General features: G+C 47.1%; 1 protein-coding gene across 18 annotated transcripts in view; it reads left to right on the plus strand.

Annotated features, from left to right (window-relative positions):
* Window positions 1–26,973, plus strand: part of LOC1276101 (four and a half LIM domains protein 2) — a 94,039-nt gene that overhangs the window by 40,325 nt on the left and 26,741 nt on the right. Inside the window, exons 1-2 of one of the 18 annotated variants that reach the window (XM_061643139.1) lie at window positions 14,706–16,970; window positions 17,088–18,939. The exons of 14 other annotated variants lie outside the window; for them this stretch is intronic. In XM_061643139.1, the coding sequence (XP_061499123.1) occupies window positions 15,246–16,970; window positions 17,088–18,614 (3,252 nt within the window). In that variant the 5' untranslated portion in view covers window positions 14,706–15,245 and the 3' untranslated portion in view covers window positions 18,615–18,939. Of the gene's footprint in view, window positions 1–14,705; window positions 16,971–17,087; window positions 18,940–26,973 lie in introns of those variants that run through there. 3 more of the 18 variants (XM_315408.5, XM_061643140.1, XM_061643141.1) reach the window with 3 other exon arrangements.

Here is a 26,973-nt window from a genome sequence, read left to right on the forward strand (position 1 = left end):
GGTGCAAGCTGAAGGGAAAGTAACCTCCGGGCTAAACGGATCATTTAAACAGTTTCCCCCTTGCCTGGGAGCGAAATCGGGGCCAGTGTTTATTAACATAATTGTTTGTCTGTCCTTTCTGTCGGACGGACGCGCGCGAGATTCGCCTCGGAAGCGGAAACGAAACGTTGGGCTCATCGTTGTATTACCATTACCACTGACGATAAACCCCCCTCGGAAGCAAGGAAATCCTAAAACCGTTCCTCCTCCGCACGACGCGCTGGTCGCACACTTCATTTTCACACCTCACTAACTTCCCGACCCGTTGTTGCCGGATATGAACTGCTGTGTGTGTGTGTGTGTTCTGTTTCCTTGTCCGGTCCATTATCCCTATTGGGGTCGCGGCAGCCACACCCGGCCCCCTTTTGTCGTGGCACGTGTAGTGTGCGCGCGAGGGCGGAAAAAAGGCGCGCTCATATTTATGGCACACCACGAATGCCACGAATGTTGCACAAAGTTGCTCTGACCGCGGCGTCCAAGATCAAACGAGGTGGGCCACCCCTGTTAGGGTTCCGCTTTCGGTTTCCGCCAGGCTAGAACAGGCTAACGGCATTTAAAGGCACTCCTCCCGGAGCACGCGTCACGAGAAGCATCATAACCATAAAATAGGGAAGAAAAGGTACGCCAGAGGAGTGAAAAATTGTAGCATAAATTGACACAAATAGGGCAACGAAGTCCGTTGAAGGGTGAGGTCGCGTCACGGGACAATATGTAGATTGATAATAGGGCCGAGGATTTAAGTATCGTTTGCACCTTCTGCCTACCTTGATCGTTCAAGGCGGCGCAGTTATCAACAAATGATGTTTCTACCGACGTAGCTAAACATTTAAAATTGTTTAAATTGATATAAAACACTTCTTTCTATTTGTAGTAACGCGACTGAACCCTGTTAGTGATTATTGAATGTTTTAATTAAAAATTCGGGGGCCATGCTTTCTTTCAACAACGAACTGACCTCGATTTTTCAATTGCACTTGGGGAAGAGGAGTTTGCCACCCCGCTCGTGTCTGCTTGTTATTACTTTGCGCTGGGATCGAACGCTGTGCGATGTGTTGAATGCGTGCCAGGACGACGACGGTCAGTTGCATCAGTGCGGGCCTGTAAACGGTTGGACTGCGAGCACGGCACTTACAGCGCACTTCTTCGCGACCCGGCGGGCCGGTTGATGACGACTTTTAACATTTCTCTCCAATTGGAAGAGCTCTGGCAGTTACGGCGGGACAGTGCGGATAAAAATAATTTAGCAACAAACGGAGAAAAAAAAAAATACGCCCCTAAAAATGATTGCCTGCACAGCTAGCTGCTCTTTGCTAATTGGCACTCTGTACGGGCTGTCCTGTTTTGGCAGGGGTACCGTTATGTTTCTGTTACATAAAAAAACACTTCAGCATAGTGTGGAGTATACCAACAAGATATTTAGGAACAAACAAAAAAAAACACAAATTTTGTACGTAACGTCTAAATTTAATCAGTGTAATAACTGTTTTGTCGCAAACAGTTCCGCACGGGCTGCAAAGTGTCCGTTCTGAGTCGTTAACAACGCGAACGGTTTGCCAACGTAAATGAAGGGACAATTGCAGTTACGACGGTCTTTAATCACTACAGAGCAGAGGGCGTACACTAAGTAACTTTAATGTCTTACCGGTCCCCCGGTGGGGTTGTGTGCCTTGTTTGATCAACCTTTAACTTTAACTACGCCAAATGGATCGCGCACCGGTTTCGGTGCGAAACGTTAGAATTCATCTGGGCAAATGTTGACATTTCATTGGGCCATTTCAGGGAGCGAGACCGGGGGTGTGCGCACACTTGACCCAAACAATCACAAAAACCCACGGTGGGGCACGGCCGCCGTCGGCTTTGGATGATGGATTAGTTATGCTTCGGTTGCCGGTCCACCTTCTTCGCGTAGTTGAAGTCGCGCCGAGAGAGGAGCAATCTCGCGGTAGTGGTTTGTGAGAGAGTGAGTTTGTGAGCTTCAGAAGCGCTGCGTGTTAGTGTGTTCAGCTTCTCCAACAGTGAGACGACGGTGTACCGCACGAACACCGCGCTCTCTCTCTCTCTTCTCATTCAAAGCGGCGTAGATGAGGCGTGGTGGTGAGTCAATCGCCGGAAAGTTCACTCGTCGGTCTCGAACGGAACGGACCGATCCGTCTCCGTGTGTACTAAGGGAACTCTGCGATACTAAAACAAAAAAACACGCAAAGACATTGGCAGCGGAAGTGTATTATCCACACGTGTGTGCGGCGCACAGTACCTTTACCGAGAGAACGCGCTATAACGTGGTCAGCGTTCGCCGATTCGGTTTTGACGGCGGTTCCCCAATCCGGGCTGGTGCTGGGTGAGTTTCATTTCCCGCTTTCGTACGCCTTTTTCCCGTGTTTTTCTCAAAATGAGCAAAATTTCGCGCGAGCGTGTATGCGCAACCACAACCCCGCTCCATCCGGCTAGCAGCAGTGGGCTGTAACGGGCGCTACGGGCGCTTCGAGGCGAGTCTGTTTGTTTTATTTCCTCGTGTGCCGCGTGTTTGTGCGGATCGGAGCCGGTTGCCTGCGTTCGGCCGTGCGTAAGCAGTGTCCTTTTGCAGCTTTTGTCGGAAGGCTAGCAGCGTCGTGTGGTGTGTACTCGGAGCTTTTTTTTCTTCCCGCCCCCAGGCATATAGGGTGGGCAATGATAGTGGGGCAAGTGTGCTGCATTGTTGACGTGCTAAATTGGTCCACTTTGTAGGCAGGGGTGCACCTGAAAGCGCTGTGACAGGTGTGAGCGGTGACACCCGTTACGGTGACATTACGCAGTGTGTGATACAGTATCGTGCTAATTTTCAACGGTTTTTGTGTGATTAACTGTGCTTGTTAGCTTTTGCCACTTGTTTGTGACAGTTTTAATGGTGAAGACAGTTGTGATTTGCGCATCGTTTTGTACGATTTTTATTTTGCAATAATTGAATTTCTTTTGATCATATCGTGCTGATTGCTAATGCAGTGACTAACACTTCAGCTTGCTTTAGTGAACACGGTGCATCAATTGTAAACACCACAACAACGTACCGACGTACCACAGTGTGGCAGGTGTCAACGATGTGTTGCGTAAGCCAGCGCAGCATCCGATTGCAGATGGTAAAGCACTTCCGCGCAACGCTCCATTTAGCTTACGCCATCGGCAGTGAGTGTAGTAAATGAACGTACCCCGAAGAATCCGCAAAAGGTTTCAACAACACGCGCGCAACAACGCTGCTGTCGCCATCTGGACACGGAGGGGTTGCGTTCAACGAGTGCAGCAGCAGCAGCGCCCTCAGTGCGCAATTAAAACCACACGCACTATTTTGGTAATTAATTTCACAACGCACCCGTTGACGTGCGTTAGATCGCGCATTCGACCTCGGAAAGGGAAAAAGCCGAAAGCGGTAGCGAAACCAAATACGGCTAACCACCAAAACTGAAACCCCGCGTTGGTTGCACCCAAGTACGCAGCAGCATACACGCCGCCGTAGCCGCGCACCGATCGTGCGGCTAGCAAACCTGTTTCATTTCTTCATCTGTTTGTTACCCCGCCAGGCGACGACGGCGCTATAGTGAGAGCAGTGGTGAACGGCCCCACTGAACTCAAAACAGATCGAATATTATCTCGAGATCGATACGACGACGACTTGCGATCGGGTGCGTAATTGACGCGCAGGCGGCGGCCGTTTCAACTTCCCTTCTTCCCATCGAAAAGCGGGTGACAAGTGCGCCAAGGAACGTTTTTTCTCTCTCTCTTGATTGAAGTCGGCGTTTAGAAATCAATCCCTCCTCCACCTACTCCAGAAACGATCGCATTCAAACGGGTGTGCGTGTGTGTGTGTGGCTTAGCTTCCCCAGACTTGAACCCCAGACTAACAGAACCAAAAACGAAAATTGGCGGCTCCGCGGAGGTTTGAAAACCTCAAAGCACATTACAAGGTAAATCCATGTCCACTAGTCTTCGCCATTCGATAGAGCTGCAGTTGTGTGTAGGTACGGCAGCGGGCTCTGGTTCGATGAGAGATCGAACGATTTGGATCACACGGATAGGCAAGACGCATAAGGCGTCCACGCTATAGGAACATTTGAATGGTTATGTCTTGTTTTGGTTCACCTTGGGATTGATGCAAGGGTTGCCGGAGAGTTGGAGAGTGATTTGAGATGTTTCGATGTTGATAGCCAAATATTTATGTTTATTTCGATACATGGTTAGTGCAATGGGGTGAACATTGAAATTTGGTTCGTGTTGCATGTTGAAATGATGTCGTTTCGTTTTTGGATGTCAATGCACTGCAAGAAACCATTCGCTGAGGAACTAGATTATTATTTATTTAGGTAGCAGGCTAATTAATCATTTTTATTGTCATGTCAAACTATTTTTTCAAGCGTAATTAATAATGTAATCGGCATTTGTGACGGTCTTTTTCATGTTTGTTTTTTTATTTTGAAATGTTCAGCCGTTGCATTTTTGAAACTAAGACTTAGACTAGTGTTTCTCAGTAGAATGAGTAGAATATGGCGCAAAAAATATGGTTTTCATGTGTCAACAATGCTTTCTATCTTTTAATGCCGTGAGCAATTAATGCCGTCCATATATTATCTTTTATTTCATTTATTCATTAGATTCATTAGGGTTTCATTTTATGTTAAAACTAACGGTGTATTTGAAATTTGAAATAGCTTGAATTTGACTCGAAAATATGCACAATACGAAAAGAAGAAAAAGAGAAACGTCATTCTTTATACAAAATATATGGAATATCCGATGCTATACTGGTTGCCAACTTACGTGGTAAAGTTTAAAATTAATTAATAAAAAATACTCATAGCTTGTTTAAAGTTACAATTTATGCACCAAAAAATTGAAAATTAAAAGTTGGGAGGCTACGGAAAATTTCAGGTTACAAAATTTATTGTAGTTTAAAGCTGAAAAAATACCGGTTATTCGGTTGCCAACTTAAAGGTTAACTTACTTTAAACAGCCAAACTTTACAGTTTTCTATCCTTTACATACTATTAATTTTACTAGATCGTTTTGTATTGGCTCTGATCCTATTGGGTATGATCCTGAAGACTCAATATAATAGTCGTTTTACTTTATTACTCCTATATTCTTTAAATTAGAAGTAACTTTAAGATTGATTAGGAAAACGTGATTGATTTATTGATTGATTCATGCAAATTTTAAAAGCCTAGAAGTTAAGCCGCGGGCGCATGGTCTGTGACACGTGAACGCCGGTTGCCTACATTCAGGCGTATTAAACGCGGTTATGTGAATTTTGTTTGTTTATTTATTTTTATAGAGATTTTGAGCCGATTGGCATCATTTGCCTCTTTAAATCCGTTCATTAATTCTAAAACTTAAAATCTAACATTCTTCTTTGCAAGCCATTTGTGGCTTGCAAATACCTTATACTGGGTGTTGGTTTATCTATATTTCCAAATCACTCCACCTCAGTTACTTGCCGACAATCGAGTGGCGTCCCCTTAATTCTTCAGTCCTTGGCGTTGTCAACCTGGTTACTTTTTGATAACCACCGACCAAGGTTTATCTCAGTGTAACGGGCGTCCAATACGCTCGAAGACGCGACACACCAACCAAAACTCTACCGATGTGAAACATAGCGAACTCTACACTGGGTAGTCTCGGTTTACTTAAAGCTATCCGTCGATTGTATTTGGAATGTTTGTCGGTTTTACATGTAGGCTTGGTTAATGTTCTTTATAAAGGCTAGTTAAACGAAGGAATTTTAACAATTTCTCGCTGGCAATCGCTGTCTGGTGGTGTGTCGATGGTGTCGATGTTGTGGTCCAAATTACAGGTGGTTAAGTGAATGACTTTTTCTTAAACCAAACAAACTGTTTCAAGCCAATTTACTGATTATGCAGAAACCGATAGCAGACCAATAAGGAAACGGTTTATTCATTGTTCAAACCATAAAGGTCATACCGTGCATCATTGCCGCTCAATATTAAAAAGCATTAAACCGCCAACCGGGCAATTTGCAGCACAAGCCCATCTGTGCAAGACCCCACCACGTGCCGGGAAGCTTCTGGCCGTAACACGTTCCAGCGATCGTGGCGAAGGCGTGTGCACAAGTCGCGTTTAGATGCAATTAGTTTAATTAAAAAGCCACCTGCTCCACGGATGACTACACTCCGCCAGTCGAAGCACTTCTATCGGGGCATCGAAGAATACCCCCGACCCCCGCTGGGGGCTACTAGTGTCTACGGTCTTGAAATTCCACCGCCGTGTGCAGTGTTTGCCCTTTTCTCAAAGAATGGTTCTTCGTCCGTCTTCTTCGATTGTGTTCTGTCATCAAGGACGTTCGCAGCAAAACCTTATCAACGTGAAAAAGGAAGCACGAGGATGGTATTTAGATAAGGCTCTTTCTTGGACCACCACCACCATCGGCTACCTCTTCTTGCTCCAGCTCGTGCCACTACACTCTCGGATTGCCGATATCCTCTGCTCCGAACTGAGCAACGACGAATTGTAACCAATGAGCCTGGCTGGTATGGGCTGGAAAACGCTGCCAAATATCGCTACTCCTTATCCATAACCGCTTCACCCGAGTTGTTTCCCACCCCAGCGTCCACTGGTGGTAATGCTCAATGACATTTAAATGTCATCGAGCCTTCGAAGAGTCGTCGGGCTCGGGTTAAGGATGTATTTTTGGCTTCCGTCTGCAAATCATCCACTGGTCACATCCGATGGGGGCTTTGTTTTTTGTTTCTACGCTGAAGGGTTTCCCCCATACCGCTATTGTCCGCCAGTTTCCGGCCCTGCTTGCATGGGTTCCATGGTCTATAAATCCATAAGACCGAAACTGTGTTTCATTTGGACTGCTATATGTAGACGTCTGTCTGTAGGGGAGGAATAAAGTATGTTAGTTGCCAAAAACGAATTGGGTGAAAATCGTTCACCAGTGTGTGTGTGTGTGTGTTTCTACCATCCCTCGCGCACGATCATGGGCATGCATCGGGTAATTTGAAAGGATAAGCCAATGCATACATTTGTGAGATTGGTCATCGAATTTTTTTTTCTGCCAGAGCTAACGCGAAGCAGACTGTTTTATGCGAGAGGACAGGGACACGGACAGTGGGGGTTTGTGTCGTAAAATTGTCTTCCCACTCGAAATGATGGCGGGCCGCGTTTAGCGCTCGAAACCGAGAGGCAGCAAAACTCTGTTCCTCGTTGGAGCTCGTGTGTGTGTGTGCGTCTTACTGCTGCCAAGAGGAAGAAACAAGAAAGTGTTCGTTCTTGCCCACTCTTTTCAACTAGAGAGCCATACTCTGGGTGGAGGTTCTCAGAGCCAGGGTGGCCATATGTTTGGTGGCCCCATTTCCTCATCACACTCCCGGGCGGCCCAAGGCGATAACATTTCGCAAATGAAACGCTTCTGCACGATATAAAATCCAGCCCTCCCGTCCAGCAGCTCGTCAGCAGCCAGACAAGCTCAGACGGCCATAAGTCATCCAAGTAAGACAGATGCCGTTTCGTGTTGAGCTTAAGCCATGACGTTCATGCCACATTTCTGTTCTACTTCCGGGGAAGTTCACCAACACAGTACAATGGACTTTTGTTGTTGTGGGAATGGATTTGTTTTATTTAAAGTTAGTTAGACACTGAATAATATTTTAAAACATTCCTGATTGAGCGAATTTAAAATATAAAATAAATAATGACGATTATAATTCTTACTAAAAAGAATATAATTTTGCACATTTGAGTGACCTTCTACTCGGTGTCAGTTTTCAAACAAAATTCGTTCATTGTGTGCGTGTGTGAGGGTCCTCATGTCCAGGCTACTACTACAGCCGTTTAGTAACTGCAGCAGCGCTGTTACCTTTCTCCGGCCGGGAAGTTCCAGCAAGCAATGTTTGCACTGGAGAAACACACTCGAAAACGGGACAAATATCCGGAAGGAATAAACATTCATAATGCAAACGGGATGACATGATGTGCCTGCTTTGGTGTTAGTTTTTGTTTGTGGAAAGCGAGCTGGCAACAAATTCTAGTTCGCCCTTTGATCGCTTTGTGTGAGTGTAACTCATTAAATGGATACTTCTTTAATTAAAAGTTGCAAAACATGTTGGCATGCCTTTTGCGAACGATTGGCTTTCGTTGTGGTGGCAAAAGCTCATCCCAAAGAGGTAGTAAATGTGTTGTTGTACACGGGAAATCGGTGTTGTGAGCATTGGGAATACTTTCGATACAATTATCATGCTTGTACGAACAATTGTGAAAGCAGAAGTTAAACTAACAGTTTCCCGACCGTGCCAAGACGGCTTCGGTCATCACTTGTCCGGGGTGGTGGTGGTGGTGATGCCATTGTCCTTTAGCGTTGAGTACAGCTTAATTCTGTTCAACTTGCCGAGAGATAGCGTGTTATTATCATAATGAAGATTGAGTGAAATGGTCCAGAACAAAGCTCATCAGCCTGGTTGGTTTTCTGTTCCGTTTGCTTGTGCCTGGGTGCCCAGGTTCTGTTTCTTCCGTGCTCGTGCTGCCAGCGCTGCTCGCCAGCGCAACCACCGAAGCTCGAAAGGATTTAATTTAATTTAATAACAGCTGAACTTTAGCCAGCTCGAAATCTCATTGCGCATCGCTCCCCCGTCTCCGTTTTTCTCCGTTCCCATTTTCAAGCGTACTTTTCTTCTTCATTTTCTTCGCTCAAATTGCCCCAAATACGGATGCCGGCGCCGCGACATTTGTGTAGGAACGTAGGGCAGAAAGAAAATGGCATAAGAATTTTGTGCCGAGGACAGCCCGATGATGATATTGCAACCATCATATCATCACCATCCCTTTCTCGCTACCCGACCCGACGCTCTGGTTGGAAATGTTCCGTCGTGTCAGCAATTGTTTCCGCGTTTCCTACTTTGTGTGCTAAGTGTGTGTGTGTGTGCATGTGTGTGCATGTGTGCTTGCTCTGCTACATATGTCGCGGTTTTGCTGGTTTGGCAAGCGCACGACGCTCGATCGTTGGATGGAGGCGCCCGGTACATCATGACATTCGGCGCGAGAAGGGTATTGGGGGGACACTGCAACGGAAAGGTTGGATTATGCAGCGAAGAATGGATCGTGCATTGTGCAAGGACAGGAGGATGTGCTCAATTTTTAAACGACATCACCTTCCGTGTCTCCTGCGCTGTGTGGTCTCCATCCAACGATTTTACGAGATCATCGCCCATTATCATCTATCATCGTTTGATTGACTGACGAACGCGTTTGCTGCTTTTTTTGTGTGTGCTGTTGTTGCTGTGCCTTGCCTCTCCGGTTCGCCGAAACATTGTAGGTTTAGTGCCAGCTTCGAAGGTCATATGTCAGACAGCCACTGGAGGGGTAGAGGGCAGACGGGCTGGCAATAAAGAAGCTAAACAAGCGGCAAGGAAAAGAAGCCAAACCAACCGTGTTCAAGCGAGAAAACCGGTATAAATGCAGCCAATTCATAGTCAGCCACTCTCGCTCGACAAGCCCACCGACCGGTTGCCTCCAACGGGGAAGGTAACTCATTAAATGGATACTTCTTTAATTAAAAGTTGCAAAACATGTTGGCATGCCTTTTGCGAACGATTGGCTTTCGTTGTGGTGGCAAAAGCTCATCCCAAAGAGGTAGTAAATGTGTTGTTGTACACGGGAAATCGGTGTTGTGAGCATTGGGAATACTTTCGATACAATTATCATGCTTGTACGAACAATTGTGAAAGCAGAAGTTAAACTAACAGTTTCCCGACCGTGCCAAGACGGCTTCGGTCATCACTTGTCCGGGGTGGTGGTGGTGGTGATGCCATTGTCCTTTAGCGTTGAGTACAGCTTAATTCTGTTCAACTTGCCGAGAGATAGCGTGTTATTATCATAATGAAGATTGAGTGAAATGGTCCAGAACAAAGCTCATCAGCCTGGTTGGTTTTCTGTTCCGTTTGCTTGTGCCTGGGTGCCCAGGTTCTGTTTCTTCCGTGCTCGTGCTGCCAGCGCTGCTCGCCAGCGCAACCACCGAAGCTCGAAAGGATTTAATTTAATTTAATAACAGCTGAACTTTAGCCAGCTCGAAATCTCATTGCGCATCGCTCCCCCGTCTCCGTTTTTCTCCGTTCCCATTTTCAAGCGTACTTTTCTTCTTCATTTTCTTCGCTCAAATTGCCCCAAATACGGATGCCGGCGCCGCGACATTTGTGTAGGAACGTAGGGCAGAAAGAAAATGGCATAAGAATTTTGTGCCGAGGACAGCCCGATGATGATATTGCAACCATCATATCATCACCATCCCTTTCTCGCTACCCGACCCGACGCTCTGGTTGGAAATGTTCCGTCGTGTCAGCAATTGTTTCCGCGTTTCCTACTTTGTGTGCTAAGTGTGTGTGTGTGTGCATGTGTGTGCATGTGTGCTTGCTCTGCTACATATGTCGCGGTTTTGCTGGTTTGGCAAGCGCACGACGCTCGATCGTTGGATGGAGGCGCCCGGTACATCATGACATTCGGCGCGAGAAGGGTATTGGGGGGACACTGCAACGGAAAGGTTGGATTATGCAGCGAAGAATGGATCGTGCATTGTGCAAGGACAGGAGGATGTGCTCAATTTTTAAACGACATCACCTTCCGTGTCTCCTGCGCTGTGTGGTCTCCATCCAACGATTTTACGAGATCATCGCCCATTATCATCTATCATCGTTTGATTGACTGACGAACGCGTTTGCTGCTTTTTTTGTGTGTGCTGTTGTTGCTGTGCCTTGCCTCTCCGGTTCGCCGAAACATTGTAGGTTTAGTGCCAGCTTCGAAGGTCATATGTCAGACAGCCACTGGAGGGGTAGAGGGCAGACGGGCTGGCAATAAAGAAGCTAAACAAGCGGCAAGGAAAAGAAGCCAAACCAACCGTGTTCAAGCGAGAAAACCGGTATAAATGCAGCCAATTCATAGTCAGCCACTCTCGCTCGACAAGCCCACCGACCGGTTGCCTCCAACGGGGAAGGAAGGGTAGGGAACGATGAGACCACCGCCGAGCCACCCAGTCTCGGGCATCAATAAATTTCCCATCAAAAGCATCGACTAAGTAGACGAACGTGGAATCCACCACCCACCGTTTTTACGAGGCAATGAATGTGCTGTGGTGATGTGGGGGGGGGGGGGGGGGGTGTTACGGCAATGATGATGGCATTCCATATTGGGATGAATGAATTTCCATTGCTCCTTTGGTGTGGGGTTGAATAGATGTGAGGAGAGAGGATCTCCGTAAACAGCTGCTCGGTTAAAGCTGCTTCAAAGCTTCCGTTCACGCTATTTCTCTTCGGTGGTCAGTGGCGCCATCTGTGGGAATACAAACTAAACGGTAGCAGAAATGGTGCTTCAAAGCGCAACGACGTTACCTTTACGAATTCAAACGTAACGAACACTATTTTCTGTACTAAGATTGTTTAATGTAAATTTGATATATTATTTCAATATTGTCATAATGTAATGCCTAGTTTGTTTAACTATTTGATACTTAATGAAAATAATACTTATTGCACACTAAGTTTCACATTCAACTGCGGAACTATAAACATGAACAACGAGGAATAATCTTAATACAAATAATTAAACAATTTTATAGTCCTTGGATGTATGCGAGGAATTTAACACTTTAAGCGCCGCGTCATATGATTTCGTATGACGGCTTTGCTCACCACTCAGCTTTGTATCTGACGCTCAGTGATTCTCTTGAGAACGAATGAGGTAGGAAAGAGAGAACGAGAACGACATGTGCTACGCCGCTTATCGCAATGAAACAAAAGAGTGATAACAATGGCCCGAGAAACTGTCGCTCTCATCTCTCTCTTGCCATGCGCTACGTGCTCACTCAAAAACTGTGACGTCAGGCTGGCGGTCAAAGTGTTAACTTACATTTGATGATACAACACATGGCTTAATTAGTGCGAAAGCTGCGTAGGTGCAGGTGACCTTCTATCATCTCATTCCCTCGAGCCAAACGTAAGACTTTGATGGGCGGAAGTAAATTAGTGCATAAGTAATTAGTTTTGCCGATTTCCAACCGACCGGAAACCCTTCCCCACGGTTTGATTTCTAATTGCACTACACTCGTAACACAGCCATCCCAATATTTGGCATACTGAAGGGAAAAAATATTTGGAAAGCGACGAATCAACTAACCTCCCCCACCATGCTGCTGACGCTTATGACAGGATGGCATTCGGCCACGAGCCTGTGCTGTGTGTCGGGGGATGCTTCGTACTGCAAAAGGGCAACACCCGGCATGAGGGTGCGGTCAGGTTCTAGGGTAGGGCGTGAAGGTCGAATCCCGATCCCGCCGCGCTTGGAATTGCTGGCAAAAGGGGGCAGGAAAAGGATTTTCTGCTGTCAATCTGAATGCACACCGTGCGGCCGCGTGACGCATCGAAGCGTTCGACAGGCGTGTTTTATTTATACTAAAAAAATACCTTCTCGCTCTCTCCGACGCGGGCTCTTTTGTCGTCTCACTCTCTTTAGAACTATTTCAACTATCGCGTTGGTACGGGCTCACGCCGTTGCAAACAAACCGGGATGCGCGCGTTTCGATGCAAATAAAACGCAACTAAACGCCGTTGACGCAATAGAGACTCACGCTTCAGTCTGTGTGTGTGTTTTTTGTAGGTTTATTTCGGTGCAGCTTCCTGGCGAAGAGCAAAGGGCAAGGGGCGATTGCTTCGCAATTGCCGCGTGTCGTCTGCTGCTTTACGTCGGTCGCGATCGTTTTATAAACCGTGCAATATGGTTCGTCTCCTGCTACTGTACTACACTTGCCGGTGTAGTGTTGATAAAATTGTATACGCTTTTAAAAGGCCAAGATTTATGAGAGCGCACCAAACAAATGGTCAGCACAGTTGTTTGTGTACGCAAAGGGAGGGAATGCAACTGTTTACGTGCAGCCGCCGCGGCAACAATCGAGAAGAGATTAAGCCAACAATGTCAACAATTCGTGTGCATTCAATTAACTTGTATTTTGCGCCCATATTTTCCTACTTTTCCACCTTGATGAATGGGCTGTAATAAATGTCACAATGAGCAGCTCGCTTCGGGGAAAAGTGTTCGCCCTACATTGCCTATGATTGATTGTAAGCGTAATAATTCGTCGCGGTTTGCGTGGCGAAGCGCTTAGGGGAAAGCGAAGCAAAATGGACCTGTTAAGGAGTTTGATCTGTATCTTACAGGGTTTTCCAGGAGTTCTCATAGCTGTGGGACACTTTATTGACTCCTTCTTACGGGAAATAAACTTAATGTAATGGGAATTGCACTCTTTGGAGCATCCTTTTTTGACAAATCCAATAGGAATTTCTAAGGCGCCTGTCCAAAAAGGGTGACATAGATTCCAATTTTCATCATATTAAGTTCACTTCCCAGCAAAGATAGTCAAGGAAGTGTCCCACAACTATGAGAACCTCTGTAAAACTCTGTATTGGTTAAACACTGTTATTTTGACGGCAATCGTTACTTCAACTACTATATACTATACTATACTACATATATATATAAAATAGTCTTGTTATGGGACAAAATGATCTTACACGAAATATCAAAACACAACAAAACAAAGGGGCAAAATGGACCTCAACATTGGACTTAAGGTGTTGGTTTAAGCATTTTCATCTTGGTAGAATTGTGAGAGTAGAGATAAAAGTTTAGTATTAAAGAGTTTTGTTTAACAATTTAGTAAAATGCCGTGTTATCAGTATTTTTAATTGTCGATATATAGTGTTCATACAGCACAGTTGTATTTATGTAAAGCTAGTATATTGTAGCGACCTTAGCTTATACCACAGCCTCATCATGTTGCTGCTGTCAAAACATTTCGACCATTTTGCACCAAACTGGAACGACCATTTTGCCCCATAAGAAACATTTTACAAAGTTTGAAAACGTCACATTAAATTAAAATGGATACTTTTTCCTCGTAAACCATAGATAAACATGATGTGCCTGGATACACATTCTTTATTTTCCTCTAATTATTTATTAAAATCTTACGAAAGCTTATTTTCGAGACGGTGAAAATTAGATTGTTTTGAGCAAACAATTTAATTTGCTTATTTATTGACTTATTTTAAAATTTTAGGTTATAGCTTAAAACATTGTATTTGATGTTTTTCAATCATTAGAAGTCATTATAAACGTGTTAATTTGCCAATAATACCGCTGAGCAATTTGCCCCAGGTTCACCTAAATCAAGCCGTCATCGAAAAAATTAAGCATCAAACGGTGTGCTGTACAACGCCGCTACTCCGCATCCGCGCAAACCTTTGTACCTGCTAAAATGCATTCGCTTTACATAGTCCCCCCTGGGTGCGGTGGCTACAAATCGGTGGTAAAAATATCGCTCCCCCTCAGCACACCGTGACGCTGTGCTTTATTTAGCTGTTTTTTGCACGCTTCCTAATGAGCTGGTTTCCTACCTGTGTAACAAACGGGCCACCGCAAGCTTGCGATACTATTTCCAATCGCCGTTACGACGGCCACCAAACCGCTTGTTTACAATTGTACGGGGGTGAACTAGACGAGGATAAGTAGGTGACAAATAATTGCCCGCGATCGATTCGGGCCAAACTCGTGGCGCGCAACGATCGCGTTGACACATCCAATTAAAGAGAAAGTGTTCTGCCCCATCATCCACCCATTGAGCCATTGATTTGAAGGGGGAACCGCGCGCGTACGCGATTCCTTTTGTCAAATCGTGATCGGGTTCGTGATCGGTACGCCTGTCAATAAGCGGCAAAAGCGATTGGGAGTGCCGTTTCGGTTCTGCCTGCCAGTCGCATTCGGCAATTAAACCTCGAAACGCTGTACGATCGATCGCTCTAGTGTCACACGTCTCTCATTAGGGGCTTTGTCCGTGTCCGCGATAGACCTTTTTTTTTTGTTTTCTCCATTGCGCGTTGTTTAATTGAGCTGGGAAAAGGGGGCCAGTTTGTGGGGCGGAGGGGGTTTAGAATGTTTCGCCCTGCGCGGGGGTCATTGCAGTGCAACTAGGCGAGTGTGCACGTGTGCGTGTGTGTGTGACCTTAACTCTATTGCTCACGGTGTGCGGATCATCGGGGTTGTGTAACCAACGAGTGTGCTTGTTGCGTAATCAAATTTGGTGAAAAACAACCCTCCCCTTCGCCCCTAGTTTTCCCTTAACGATTTTAAAACGCTTAACGCTTGAGAAGGGAGAAAAAAGAAGAAAAAAACGTACAACCATGGGTGTGATGCTGTCGGTTCTAGTGGCCGGAGTCGGTGCGATGGATCTCATCTACTGTCTGGCGTACGTGTCGGGCAGCGAGCAGCCCTCGAACGCGATCGAGGATGTGCCCGACAAGCAGCAGCACGAGCTGCAACAGCAGCAGCAGCAGCAGCAGCCTGACGCCAAGGTCGAGCAGCTCGAGCAGTACAAGGAAACGGTACGGCAGCAGATCAAAGCGGCACCACCGCGCAGTACGGTCGAGGGTGTGACGTACGCGCAGGATGGCGTACCGTACAAGGACGGCTACCGGCTGGAGCCGAGCGTCGAAGGGGCCGCCCAGCTGGACGTGCTGATCGAGAAGCTGCGCATACTGGAGCGCCAGAGCCAGGAGAAGGAGCAGCAGCTGGAGCAGATGAGCGTGCAGATGAGCGAGCTGGAGCGAAGTACGGCCGAGCAGAGCCTCATCATCGAGGAGCTTCGGTCGCGCTCGACCAGCCGCGCACACAGTGTGGAACCGTTGGGAGCGTACCGCAACAATCTGTCGCCTGCCGACGCCGTACCGCAAATTGTACTAAACGAACCACACGACAGTGGTGGTGGTGGCGCGGACGAGCCACGCCCAAGCTCGAGCAAGTTCCGGCCGATACGGCGCGACGACGGGTTGCGCCGGTCGGTGAAGCGTCGCTCGGTCACGTCCGTCACCTCGCTCGAGGACCGGACGGACGAGCTGGAGCGGCTAAGCCAGCTGGAGGACGAGGAGTGCGCCCGGATGGACGATTACATCCCGATCGTGTACAGCCGGGACGAGCTGCAGGACCCGATGAACCGTCGGCACAACATCAGCCCGATCCCGGAGAGCTGCCATCACCACGAGGACGACGAGCGGCAGTGGGTGCCGGAACGTTCGCCCGAGCCAACGCTGGCGGCGAACACTACCCGCCCCTGGGGCGACATCAAGCTGGACGAGATGAAGGAGAAGGCCGTCCTGCGCCCGTCCCGCTCGATGTCGATCGAGGAGGAGGAGCTGGAGCCGCCGGCCGTGGCTCAGCAGCTGCACGTGAGCGAATCGGCTCCCTCGAACCTGAGCTCCCATTCCAACTCACCCGACCGGGAGGAGCGGCGCGGTTCGGGCCGAGTTGAGCCGATGCTACGCCGCACCACGAAGGAAGCCGATCTGACGAGCTTGTTGCAGGAGCAGCAGAAGGAGCAGCAGCAGCAGGGAGGTGGAGGAGCGTCCCAGAGTCAGGCAAGTAGTAGTAGCCGTCCTCCGTGGACGACCGAAATCATTGTGCCGGAGGACGACGCGGTGGTGGACGACTATGACTCCGATGGCGGCGGGGGCACTGCGACAGCCACCCGCCGCCGTCCCATCCCCCAGTTCATGCAATCCAAATCCCCCTCGCCGTATGCGGACGGTGCGAGCGTCCACGGGTACGAGCGGCCGCCGCTCGCCGACATCTCGAACCGGCTGGTGCCGCTCGTACCACCGCCCTACCCTTCCCGACCCCGTTCCCCGACACCGTACGACGAGCCGGCCGGCTCCTCCCGCGAATCAACTCCCAGCAGCGGCTCCTCCTCTTCCTCCTCCACTTCCTCCTCCTCCTCCTTCCATCGCGCTTCCCTGGAAAAGATCTCGAATGGTTTCGTTTCACGCGCTCGCTCCATCTCACCGCATCGGGCGGCCGGCCGGGAGGGGCGCCGGTCCGTCTCATCCTCCCGCTCACCATCACCGACGCGCGCTGTGAGTACCGGTCGGCGGGGGCACGATGCGTTACCGGACGACGACGTGCCACCAGTAGATCCCATGCGGCGGCGGCCGGTGCAGATTGTTCTAAAACTCGTTTATCTCGAATTCTAGGGAGATCTCCGACTCGGCAGCAGCAACGCGCCGTCGGCTCGTGCAGTCACTCCGGCGGATGGCAACGACGTTGGTGGTGGTGCTGGTCGGCTGCTTTCACCGCTGGCCGCCGCGCTCGTCGATGCGGATGCGGGCGCGGAAGGCGACACCGAGGGCGAGAACGGTGAGCAGCAGTTGCTGTCGGTGGCGCCGAGACGGCGGGGCTCCGGACGGTCCAAAGCGTCGGCGTCGCCGGGTTCGTCGCCTGCGCCACCAGGGCGCCGGTACAAGGAGCGCAAGCGGGTCGCCCGCAGCCTCACACCGATCGACTACGATCAGACGTTCATGGACAGCTTCACCGAGCAGCACCTGTCGGTGACGCCGTCCGAGCTGGAGGACTACATCAACAGCATGGACGCGATCAGCTTCGAGCCGCCGCCGCTCGTGAAGCCGGCCTATCTCTATCCCGCCGCGCTGCCCAGCCTCGTGCTGACGGACGAGCAAGGGACCGATGCGCAGTTTCACGACGAAATGTCCGCCAAATCGTTCTACGGCCAGAGCCACGCGCACGAGGGCGTCACGCTGAACCATCGCGTCAGCTACTGCGAGTGGATCAAAAAGTTCCCCGACAACCAGACGAGCCACCTGGCGCTGGAGGACTTTGACAGCGACGACGAGGAGGTGGAACAGATTTGCCGCCAGGCGGTGGAGGTGGAGGCCCTCTTTCCCGCCGCTCTGCCCCAGTCGGCCGGCAACACACCGCAACCTTCGAAGCCCTTGACACCGGCCACAACGACAGCGCCGGCGCAACCAGGCGACGAACGCAACGAGTTTCCCGTGCATCGGACGCCGGCCTACGCTACGCCCTCGCCGGTGTCGCTCGTTTCGGACCTTTCGGATCTTTCTTCCCCATCCTCGCAACCTCCCTCACCCTCTCTCTCGCTGGCCACCCAACCCTCCCCGACCGTTTCCTCCTCGCTCGCGCTCGGTTCACCGCTGCTCAACAGCTACCACAATCACAACGCACCTAAGCACCATTTCACACCGATTCCCTCCGATTCGCACGACACGCACGACAGTAGCTCACCGCTTTCCTCCTCACTACACTCGCCGCAGTCGCCGGCAGCACCACCATCACCACAGCACCACACTACTACCGCACCGCTACGGCCGAGCCTCACCGTGCCGGTCGTACCGTCCCGGACGCCGTCGGTCTCACCACTGCCGCTGGACGCATCGCCCGAGGAGCTGGTGTTCGAGATCGGCCATCTCGATGGGCTGATATTCGAGGCGAAGAGCCGCGAACCGACGCCGTCCCGTGCGCCGAGCCGCAGCGAGCCGCTCCTCCGCCCGGACGAGCTTGCGTTCGACATTGGCAACATGGGGGGCCTTATTTTGGGACCGCCGAGTCGCAGCGTCTCGCCCGCGCCACCCACCCCGCACCCATCGTTAGAGTCGTCGGGTGGCGCTTCCTTATCTCCGCTCTCGTGGGAGTCAGCGGCGGGCAGTGCGGCGGCACACAACGAACACACGAAACAGCCACAGTAACGAATAACGATGAAACACAAGGAAGATACACAAACACACACACATCAACAGCCAAGACGGAACCGGAAAAAAACCACCAAAACAACACACCTTCTTGTTGGAGAAAACGAGATAACGAAAAACGGAACAAATGTCCTTAAAGAACCCAACAATCGCCCAGCCAGAAAACACTTGTTGCACAAAACCCACCCGCTTCCCCCTCGATCGAGCATCCGGCGTTGTTTTTTTTGACTTGTAGTTGTTGGTTGTGTGTACTTCTTTTCTTTTTTTTTTGTACAATAAAATTGAACTATTACGAAAGAAAGAGCGCCCCTTTCGAAACTAACCCGAGTTGCACCGTTGCAGTTTTACTAAAAGGTGTGCAAACGCAATGCTACAGCGATAAGTATGGCAATCGAAATGCTGTGTTTGTGTGTGTGTGTGTGTGTGTGCTTTTAATGTGTGTGTGTTGTGTTAATGTGTTTAACTTTTTACTATATCTTCTGGCCACGACACCACGTTGTTGACAATTTAATTAACGAATCGTCCTGAGAGAATTGCACCGCACTAGACCGCTAGAAACCATTTGGGACGCGAGCCAAACATTTAACGCTTCATCAGCACAGCAGATCAACCGTGGTGAGGTGTCTGTCCGTTCTGTCGTTCGATCCACAAATAGACACACAGACCCGGTGGCACGGTGGCAATGTAGTTTGAAGGGATTTTGGGTAGGAATTAGGCGGGGTGGGGTAGGTTGTAATGAGTTTTTGTGCGGTGGTTTGCACCTAGAGCGCAGCAGCAGATTTGTTGTTTGGTAGCTAGTAGGTCAGGTTTAGGTCGTGTGTTTGAGAGTGGGTAGGGTAGGGCATAAGATAACGAGAGAAAGGTGAAAGATTTTGCAACAATTATTGCAGCGCCGGTTGTTTTGCAGAACGGTTTTGAACATGAGTTCATTGTTGACGAGTGACGCGCTGGTGATTTATGCAGTCGTCAAAATTGTTGGACAGGATTGTTGGTAGCAGCTTTTGTTACAATTTAACTGCGCAAATTCTATGCACGAAAAGGGTGCTTTAGTAGAGATGTCCACGGTGGAATTGGGTCATAATGATGGAAAAACGATTACAAAACCAAATTAGTTGTTATTTTAAAGTATGACACATCTAGACCACTCCCACGACAGGATATTGGTCTGAGCCTATTTTCAATGTCGATCTATTAATTTGCCATAATTGGATCGACCAATTATTGGGATGAACGATACCAAAGAGCTATAGGGTTTACTAGCCAGCTCAACATAGGAAGCAAACAATTTGATCCCGTAAAATACATTTCAACAATAAAAATGGAAACTCGAATGATCTGTCATTGGTTGCTCGGTATACGCTGGACGTTCATTTGACAATGTTGAATAGGGATTTTACTAATTGGAAATGAAGCTTACAGTGTTGAGCTGGCTAGAGAAACACTGTAGAAGAAACATTTTCAATAATTATCTCATTACAACATTTTCATGGAATGGCATGCCTTATTGCAATATCGCAAGTAGTTTAATATTGCGAGATTTGATTTAGAAGGATTTATTCTCAGCCGATTGAACATATACAAGAGTTTCGAATGCTTCATTCCAGTGCTGTTCCGTGGTAGTTTGATGTTCATTGCTGATACTCAATAACAGTCATGAGCATGTATTAGTCACACCAATCGTTCTGAGTATCACCTCTGATTATTACGATTGAGTACGTGACGCTGATATGGATTTTGTTTCAGTCAGATTTTTTTATGACATTGATAGTGACATTTTGCAGCACTGACAGTGCTGCCAAATACCTCTGTTGCAGTCACTAACACTCATCACTGTAACGAATTAGCTCAACTCAGCTCAGGTACACAACTGAGATGATCAGAGGTAAGATTGAAAAAGTTGGTGGGCCAATCACATGCCTGATGACATTTTGTTTGGCAACCAATTCTTTGTCACTCATTTGGTCACGGCATTTTCTGTCGATGATAATCACGATATTCTTGGAATATACTTGGCGTGTGCTCCCAAGCAACAAAATGAGAATTCTTTCTAGCTTTCTCTGCTTTGATTGTCTGTCGGGTCAAACAGAGCGATAAAACATGCTCATGATGTTTGTTGGAACCACTCGCAAGCACCGTATATCTCCCATGATCATCGCGATCACCGACTAAACATGTCGCGACAAAGTGACTGAAAAAAGTTGGTTGCATACGATGTCATCAAGCTTGTGATGGTCGCAACAACTGTTTGAATCTCACCGCTGAACATCACAGTAAAGCGCGTGACGCTGACATGATTTTGTTTCAGCCGTAATTTGCCATGACTGTGACAGTGACATATTCCATAACTGATCACAGTAAAAAAAGTCATGAGAGAGTGAATGGCCAAGCGTGTTGGTATCAGTGGAACTGCCCATATCCATGTCGCAGTTGTGTCCTGATGTATTCGATCGAGTTAGGCCCGTTTTTATTGAGCTATGTTGGTCGTCTTGGGTGTGTGTATGACTCCGATGAGTGTGTAGATTCTTTTGAATGACGTCCGATGCCACCACTTGCTCGTAATTTTTAATTTATTCAAAAACTACGTTAGAGCAATATTATCGCAAAGATACTTCCGTCCTTCTCAAACCTTTGTTGTGGTAAGAGGTGGGACTTATTTAAAATATTAAAAAAAGAGATAAAATCGACATTCATTTTTGCAATATGCAGCATAGACGTTGTACAGATTTTATGGATATCTTCTGAAAACCGAACACATTTTTCATGTTGATTTTGATGTGGTCATATCTAAAGAGTATTCAAATTGTTGTGTATATTTTAAGTTCTATAGTCTACAAAAACATATAAATAACGATAATACTTTTTGCAAAGGATCATACCTTTTAATTTAGTGTTTCCTATCTCATGGACGAAGGAAGTTTACTGCTCATTGAAGCCAAACTCCATTCATGAAAGACTTTTTTTATGTATCTTATACAATAAAATATATGTTCGATAGTAAATTTCCTTAGGTGTGCCAAAACTTGAATAAACATTTCGCCCTTTAACCAACGTCGACGTCGCGCTCTTTACTGCGCCTACTCTTTTGGCTTTACATCGGGACCACATCTGCGGTATGACCGTGGAATTTCGCGTAATTTTAAACTGTCCATCACACCTCAACCTGCATCTGTTCGATAGGAATTTGGCCAAAACGCACCACGAACAGCTGTGAAATGGAAGCTGCCCAGAGTGTTTGAAGACGTTTCGGTACTTTTTTTCACTGTGTGTGTTTGCGTTCGGTTTGATAATTGGCAAACGCGACGCCACGAACTAGTCACTGCGGCGTGTAGCGGCGTAAATGTTACAAATTCCACAAAACAAATAAAACAGATACACCTTCACCTACAAAATCATGGCCCCTCCTTTCATCCCTCCGGAGCAAAATGCGTTCATTTTAATGTATAAATAAACGGTGAATCATCTTCAATAATCTCTACCTGTGAAAACGACCGTGGGCCCGCGTAGTGGGCGAAAGTTAATTGATCTATAAATCAAACACCAAACACTGCGCTACTGCATTTGTGAGCTGTACAATGTTTCTAACGGTGATGGAGTGAATAAATTCCATGCCTTATACGTGTTGCTCTGTGCATTACTGTTGCAACAGTGCATAGATGGAATGCACAAATTCACCTATTTTAGTGGAGTCGCTGGGTAGTGCCTAGCAACACTCGAACCAAACGATCATCGCCGGGCTGGCGAACATTCGCACCAAATTCAAATGTCACCGGAAGTAGCAGAGCATGGAAAATAGCTTAACGCCATAAGTGCAGTGCACAACGGTGTGTCTGTGTGACACTGAGGGAAAAGTAGGAGGAAGAGAAGTGTGTTTTTCATTCCTTAATGTCCACTTGTGGCAAAAGGTGAATAAAAATAGCGTTCCACCACACCATATGATGCGCCTAACACACGCTCGAGTCTCACTAATAAATCTAAATATAACCACATGACGGTCACATGACGGTGGACACGGACCGGCTGGAAAAATGAATTTTCCACCCTTTCCACGTTGTAGCGTTTAAGAGGAATCTTTTCCTCGATCGAACTGATTCCCATTATCTTGGTTGAAGGAACAAAACACCGATGTATGGTAGCAACACATCAATCGGTCCATGATAAACCCCCATTGCGCATCGTAAATCAGGTCCGCTCTCCACAGACGGTGCAAAATCAGTCGGCCCACGCCAAAATCATACGTAATCTGTGGAATTTCCATCAATTTGTTGCTGAATAGCTGCTCTACGGCTAATGAGCGACCAATGGGCAGGGAGGGATGGAACATTAGCTTCGGAGGGTTTTGAATCCAAAGGAAAAATAGTGATCCTCATCTCCTTTCATCCCTCTTCAACCGTCGTGCGTGACGATCTCTGTGAGTCTGCGAAAAGAGTCAAGTGGTCGAGGACGACGTCACGCTCTTTTTGGGGGTGTTTTTTTTCTGTCTCTTTCCCATCACTAATAACCACTTGGCAGCCAACTCGCCAATGGACGGTGGGGAATTGGCTTCAGTTGGTCTTTAGAGCCGATCGGGTGGATGGAGAATGTAAAATATTAAATTTAAAGATTCCATCGCTGCCCTGACATCCTGCTGCCCTGCGAGAGTTCACCCATTGTACGGGTGTGGAGGTTAAGGCAGGGGTTGTGCGTGGCCAGGTCGGTTCGCTCAGAGTCGCGCACGCCACCACCGATTTATTCGATTTCGGTTTGGTCCGCGGTGTGTGTGTTTTCGTTCGCTTCCATTTCTTTTTCGGGCATTTCAGTTGGGCAAATGTTTTGTCGCGCACGCAGATGGCAGAATGTTCATCAATTTTGCACGGGAAAATGTGGAGGAAAGTCACATGGGGGACGTGTCCGGAAAAAAAAAGATTGTGGTGCTGCGACTGCTGAGATCGTGCCGGGTGCATAAGTTGTGCGCGCGCCAGCACACGATACGATCACCTAGGCGGGCTGGGCGAACGATCACCAAACGGTGCGCGGCGCCCGGTGCACTTTTGTTGGTTTGGGTTTGTGAAACGCGGCCATGTGGTGGCGGTACCATTTTGCGCGCTCTGTCCGGGGGCAGCGAAGTCAGCGTTATCCATCCATCGCGAAAACCTTCTGGGTGAAAAATAAAACGGACAACGCGGAGGCCTCCCACCCACCTCCCGACCTGGGGCGTGAGTGTATTCGGGTTAAGAATTTAGTTGATTTATTGTTTCGGAAATGTGCCGCACAGAGAAGGCCTCCCGTCCTGGGATGGGATGAAATGGTAGGCATGGCTGACCCTTGCACACCCACCACATTCCCTTGCCCTTTTTGGGGGTGAAGGAAACGCATCGTCGGTTGGATTTCGGCGTAAACAGGTCATTGGATATGTGTGTTTTGCTTTTCTTCGTTCGTTTCGTTTCGTTTGCTTTGTTGCTGTGCACGGTACAACACCTTCACTGCCAAGCTCGGTGGCATTTACTACTACTACTGCTACTGCTACTACTAGGCCAGCTATTACCTCATTTTACCATCCCTCTACCGTGAGCTCTGACTCTGGTGCCGCGTTTGAATGTTTGGAAAAGCGAAATCGCCGACCTTTAGGTTACAATAAACTGATTTTCGGTACGAGGATCTTGGGAAGGAGGGGACGTTAGAGTCCTGTGGCGAAAAGTCGGCTGTTTGCTTAAATGAAAATGCATTTTTTTTGGGATTGCGCAACCATGGGCATGGGAAATTAAAATGCAGTTGTAAACAAGCTGCCTGCTTAATTAGTTTTTGCTGTTTACAACCGGACTGGATTGGTAGAAAATAATATGTAAATGAAGTTGGACGAGGTTCAGTCCAGTTATTTAGAATTTTGGGAATAATATTGAGTAAAATGGCAAATTAGTTTATATGTTTTAACATCTATAAATAATCCTTTGAATTGACAAACTAAAGCTAATAACATATTTTTTGTTGATTAATTTTCCACTGTACGTAGTGAAGACAATCGACGTTCTGTTTTTGACGTACGCTAGCGACTGTAATATTCATATGAACCCAATTTACAGTCAGTTCGCAGATGAGACCAGGTGGTCTATTCGTAAGAAGCAACGGCTTCTACAAGACTTATCGTGTTCGATTCCCATTCCGGATAGGATCAATTTTCAGGATTGGGTGTGGTATTTAATAAGTCTCAAAAGCTGGTATGCATGCACACGCAGATTGGTATTCTTCACGTCCACTTTTACTTTATTGCGTCAATTATTTCTGATAATGATTAATTCCTGATAATGTGATATGCTCGGTATGCTGTGGTATCTGTAAAAAATAAATGATTCCAAGATAAACACCGATAGTCTGTTGTTTGTCTTATTGCTTTATATCTCTAGACCTGGTCAAACATTTATCAAAATAATGACGAAGAATCACATGTTATCGCTGCCTCTAAAATTGATTTTTTTAATGCAGAGCTTTCTTGAACTCATTCTTGTAATCCCTTAAAAAGAACGTGACAAGCAAGACGTTGTGCCTGATAAACAAGTTCTGCCATATTAAACATGCTTATGCGCGTAAATACACTACCATCGTGTTGATTTTTTTTTTTAATTTTATAAAATTTAAAAACAACAAAATCAATTCTTTCAATGTTACTAATTTGATTCATATAAAGTTCGTTTTTCTTTGGCATTTTCGGAGCAAGTATAGTTTTAGAGTTTTTGAGGCTTAATCGGTTCCTTTTTTATGAATATGAATCGCTATTTTAAAGGACCAGTGAGATCAATTGTTTCCTTTCAATCTACTTTCTTTTTCCTCCAGACGTACACCAGACTTTATTTGTTTGTAATCGAATGCCTTAGGTGTAATCTAATAATTACTACCCGTGTATAACGACTCCCTTAATCTTTTTTTGGTCATTTTTTTAAGGGAATCGTTATATACGCCAAAATACAGTACCTGTATGAATCTCTGAAACACTACTGATCCTACGGAAGGCAACTATGTATAAATGCTGTTCCTGTTTGTTAAAGCAAATTCTTCTTCTTCTTCTTTGGCTCAACAACCGTTGTCGGTCAAGGCCTGCCTGTACCACTTGTGGGCATGGCTTTCAATGACTAATTGATTTCCCCCCATAGCAGGATAGTCAACCCTACGCATGGCGGCACGGTCTATTTGAGGGGCATGTTGTTAAGTCGTACGAGTTGACGACTGTACTACGAGACCGGCTAAGCAAATTACACCACGAATATTCCGGCAATCCGATACACATTAGAACAGGTCTTCTAATACTGGCCCTCCTTGTAATACCGTTTTCTAACTAATGGTATTTGTATTTGATCGTGTTATAGAGGAGCACGATCATAATAATGTGAATCAAAACATTTGAAAACAAGTATATGTGACAAAAAGAAGCTATAATTCATCCAAAAAGTATGATGTGCCTTTTGATCGTATGATTATTGCATGATTTGTTGAACAAACTAACCTCTAGTTTAGCGCCGTTTCATCCATCATGGTCCCTCGCTTTGAAATTGACAGTATATCTTCGAACGAGAACGCGGTCAAGTGGACATATGCTAATGTTTATGGTTTTTATTTTCTCTTTCACAGGTAAGCCACTTATAGCCAACATCATATCCTATCATCGGGTGACGAAACCGACCACACGAACCGACCGCAAAGGTAACAAACCAACTGCCATAGCGCTTGACCAGTTGCCCAACTAATTTTCCTTCTCCTGTGGGGAGGTGCTGACACCACGGCGTTCGCGTGTATCGCGACATTCGACCCACATCTGTCAACGCGCTTCCGTCAAATCTATTTCCGATATAACCACCCACCCACCCACAAACAGAATGGGTGGCTCGCACACAAAAAGAGAGTGCGCTTATTGTTCCACTACCACCACTATGGAGACATTAGATGTTATTTTCTGCGCCGTAAAGTTGTTTCGCCCTGTGTGCCGGCCAACAGTTTGGCTTTGGGTCGTCCAGCTTTACTAACAAGCTGCAAAGCAACAATCTTTCCACTAAACCTGCACACTTCATATTGCGTGTGTAGTGAATTTGTTGCGACTTCAAATTTTATCATCTTTTAAGAGACGTCTTTTTGCACCCTCGACAAACGACAAGCAGCACGAAAGCCACCCCACAAGTGTCCATTGATTTATGGTCGCTCGTAAAAACGTGTACCACCACCTCTCCTTTCCGCTGAACCGGCTGTTTCCATCGATCGGAGTGCGGCATCTATTCTAAAAGGAAAATGAGGGGGAAAACACATAACAGCTAAGTTGTGTGTCTGTGTGTAGCCAGAAGATCATAAAATTCGTCTCTTCACTTCGATTCGATTTGTCTGTGCGCCTGCCGAATGA

The sequence above is a fragment of the Anopheles gambiae genome, chromosome 2 (assembly GCF_943734735.2).
Source record: "Anopheles gambiae chromosome 2, idAnoGambNW_F1_1, whole genome shotgun sequence".
NCBI classification, from domain to species: Eukaryota; Metazoa; Arthropoda; class Insecta; order Diptera; family Culicidae; genus Anopheles; species Anopheles gambiae.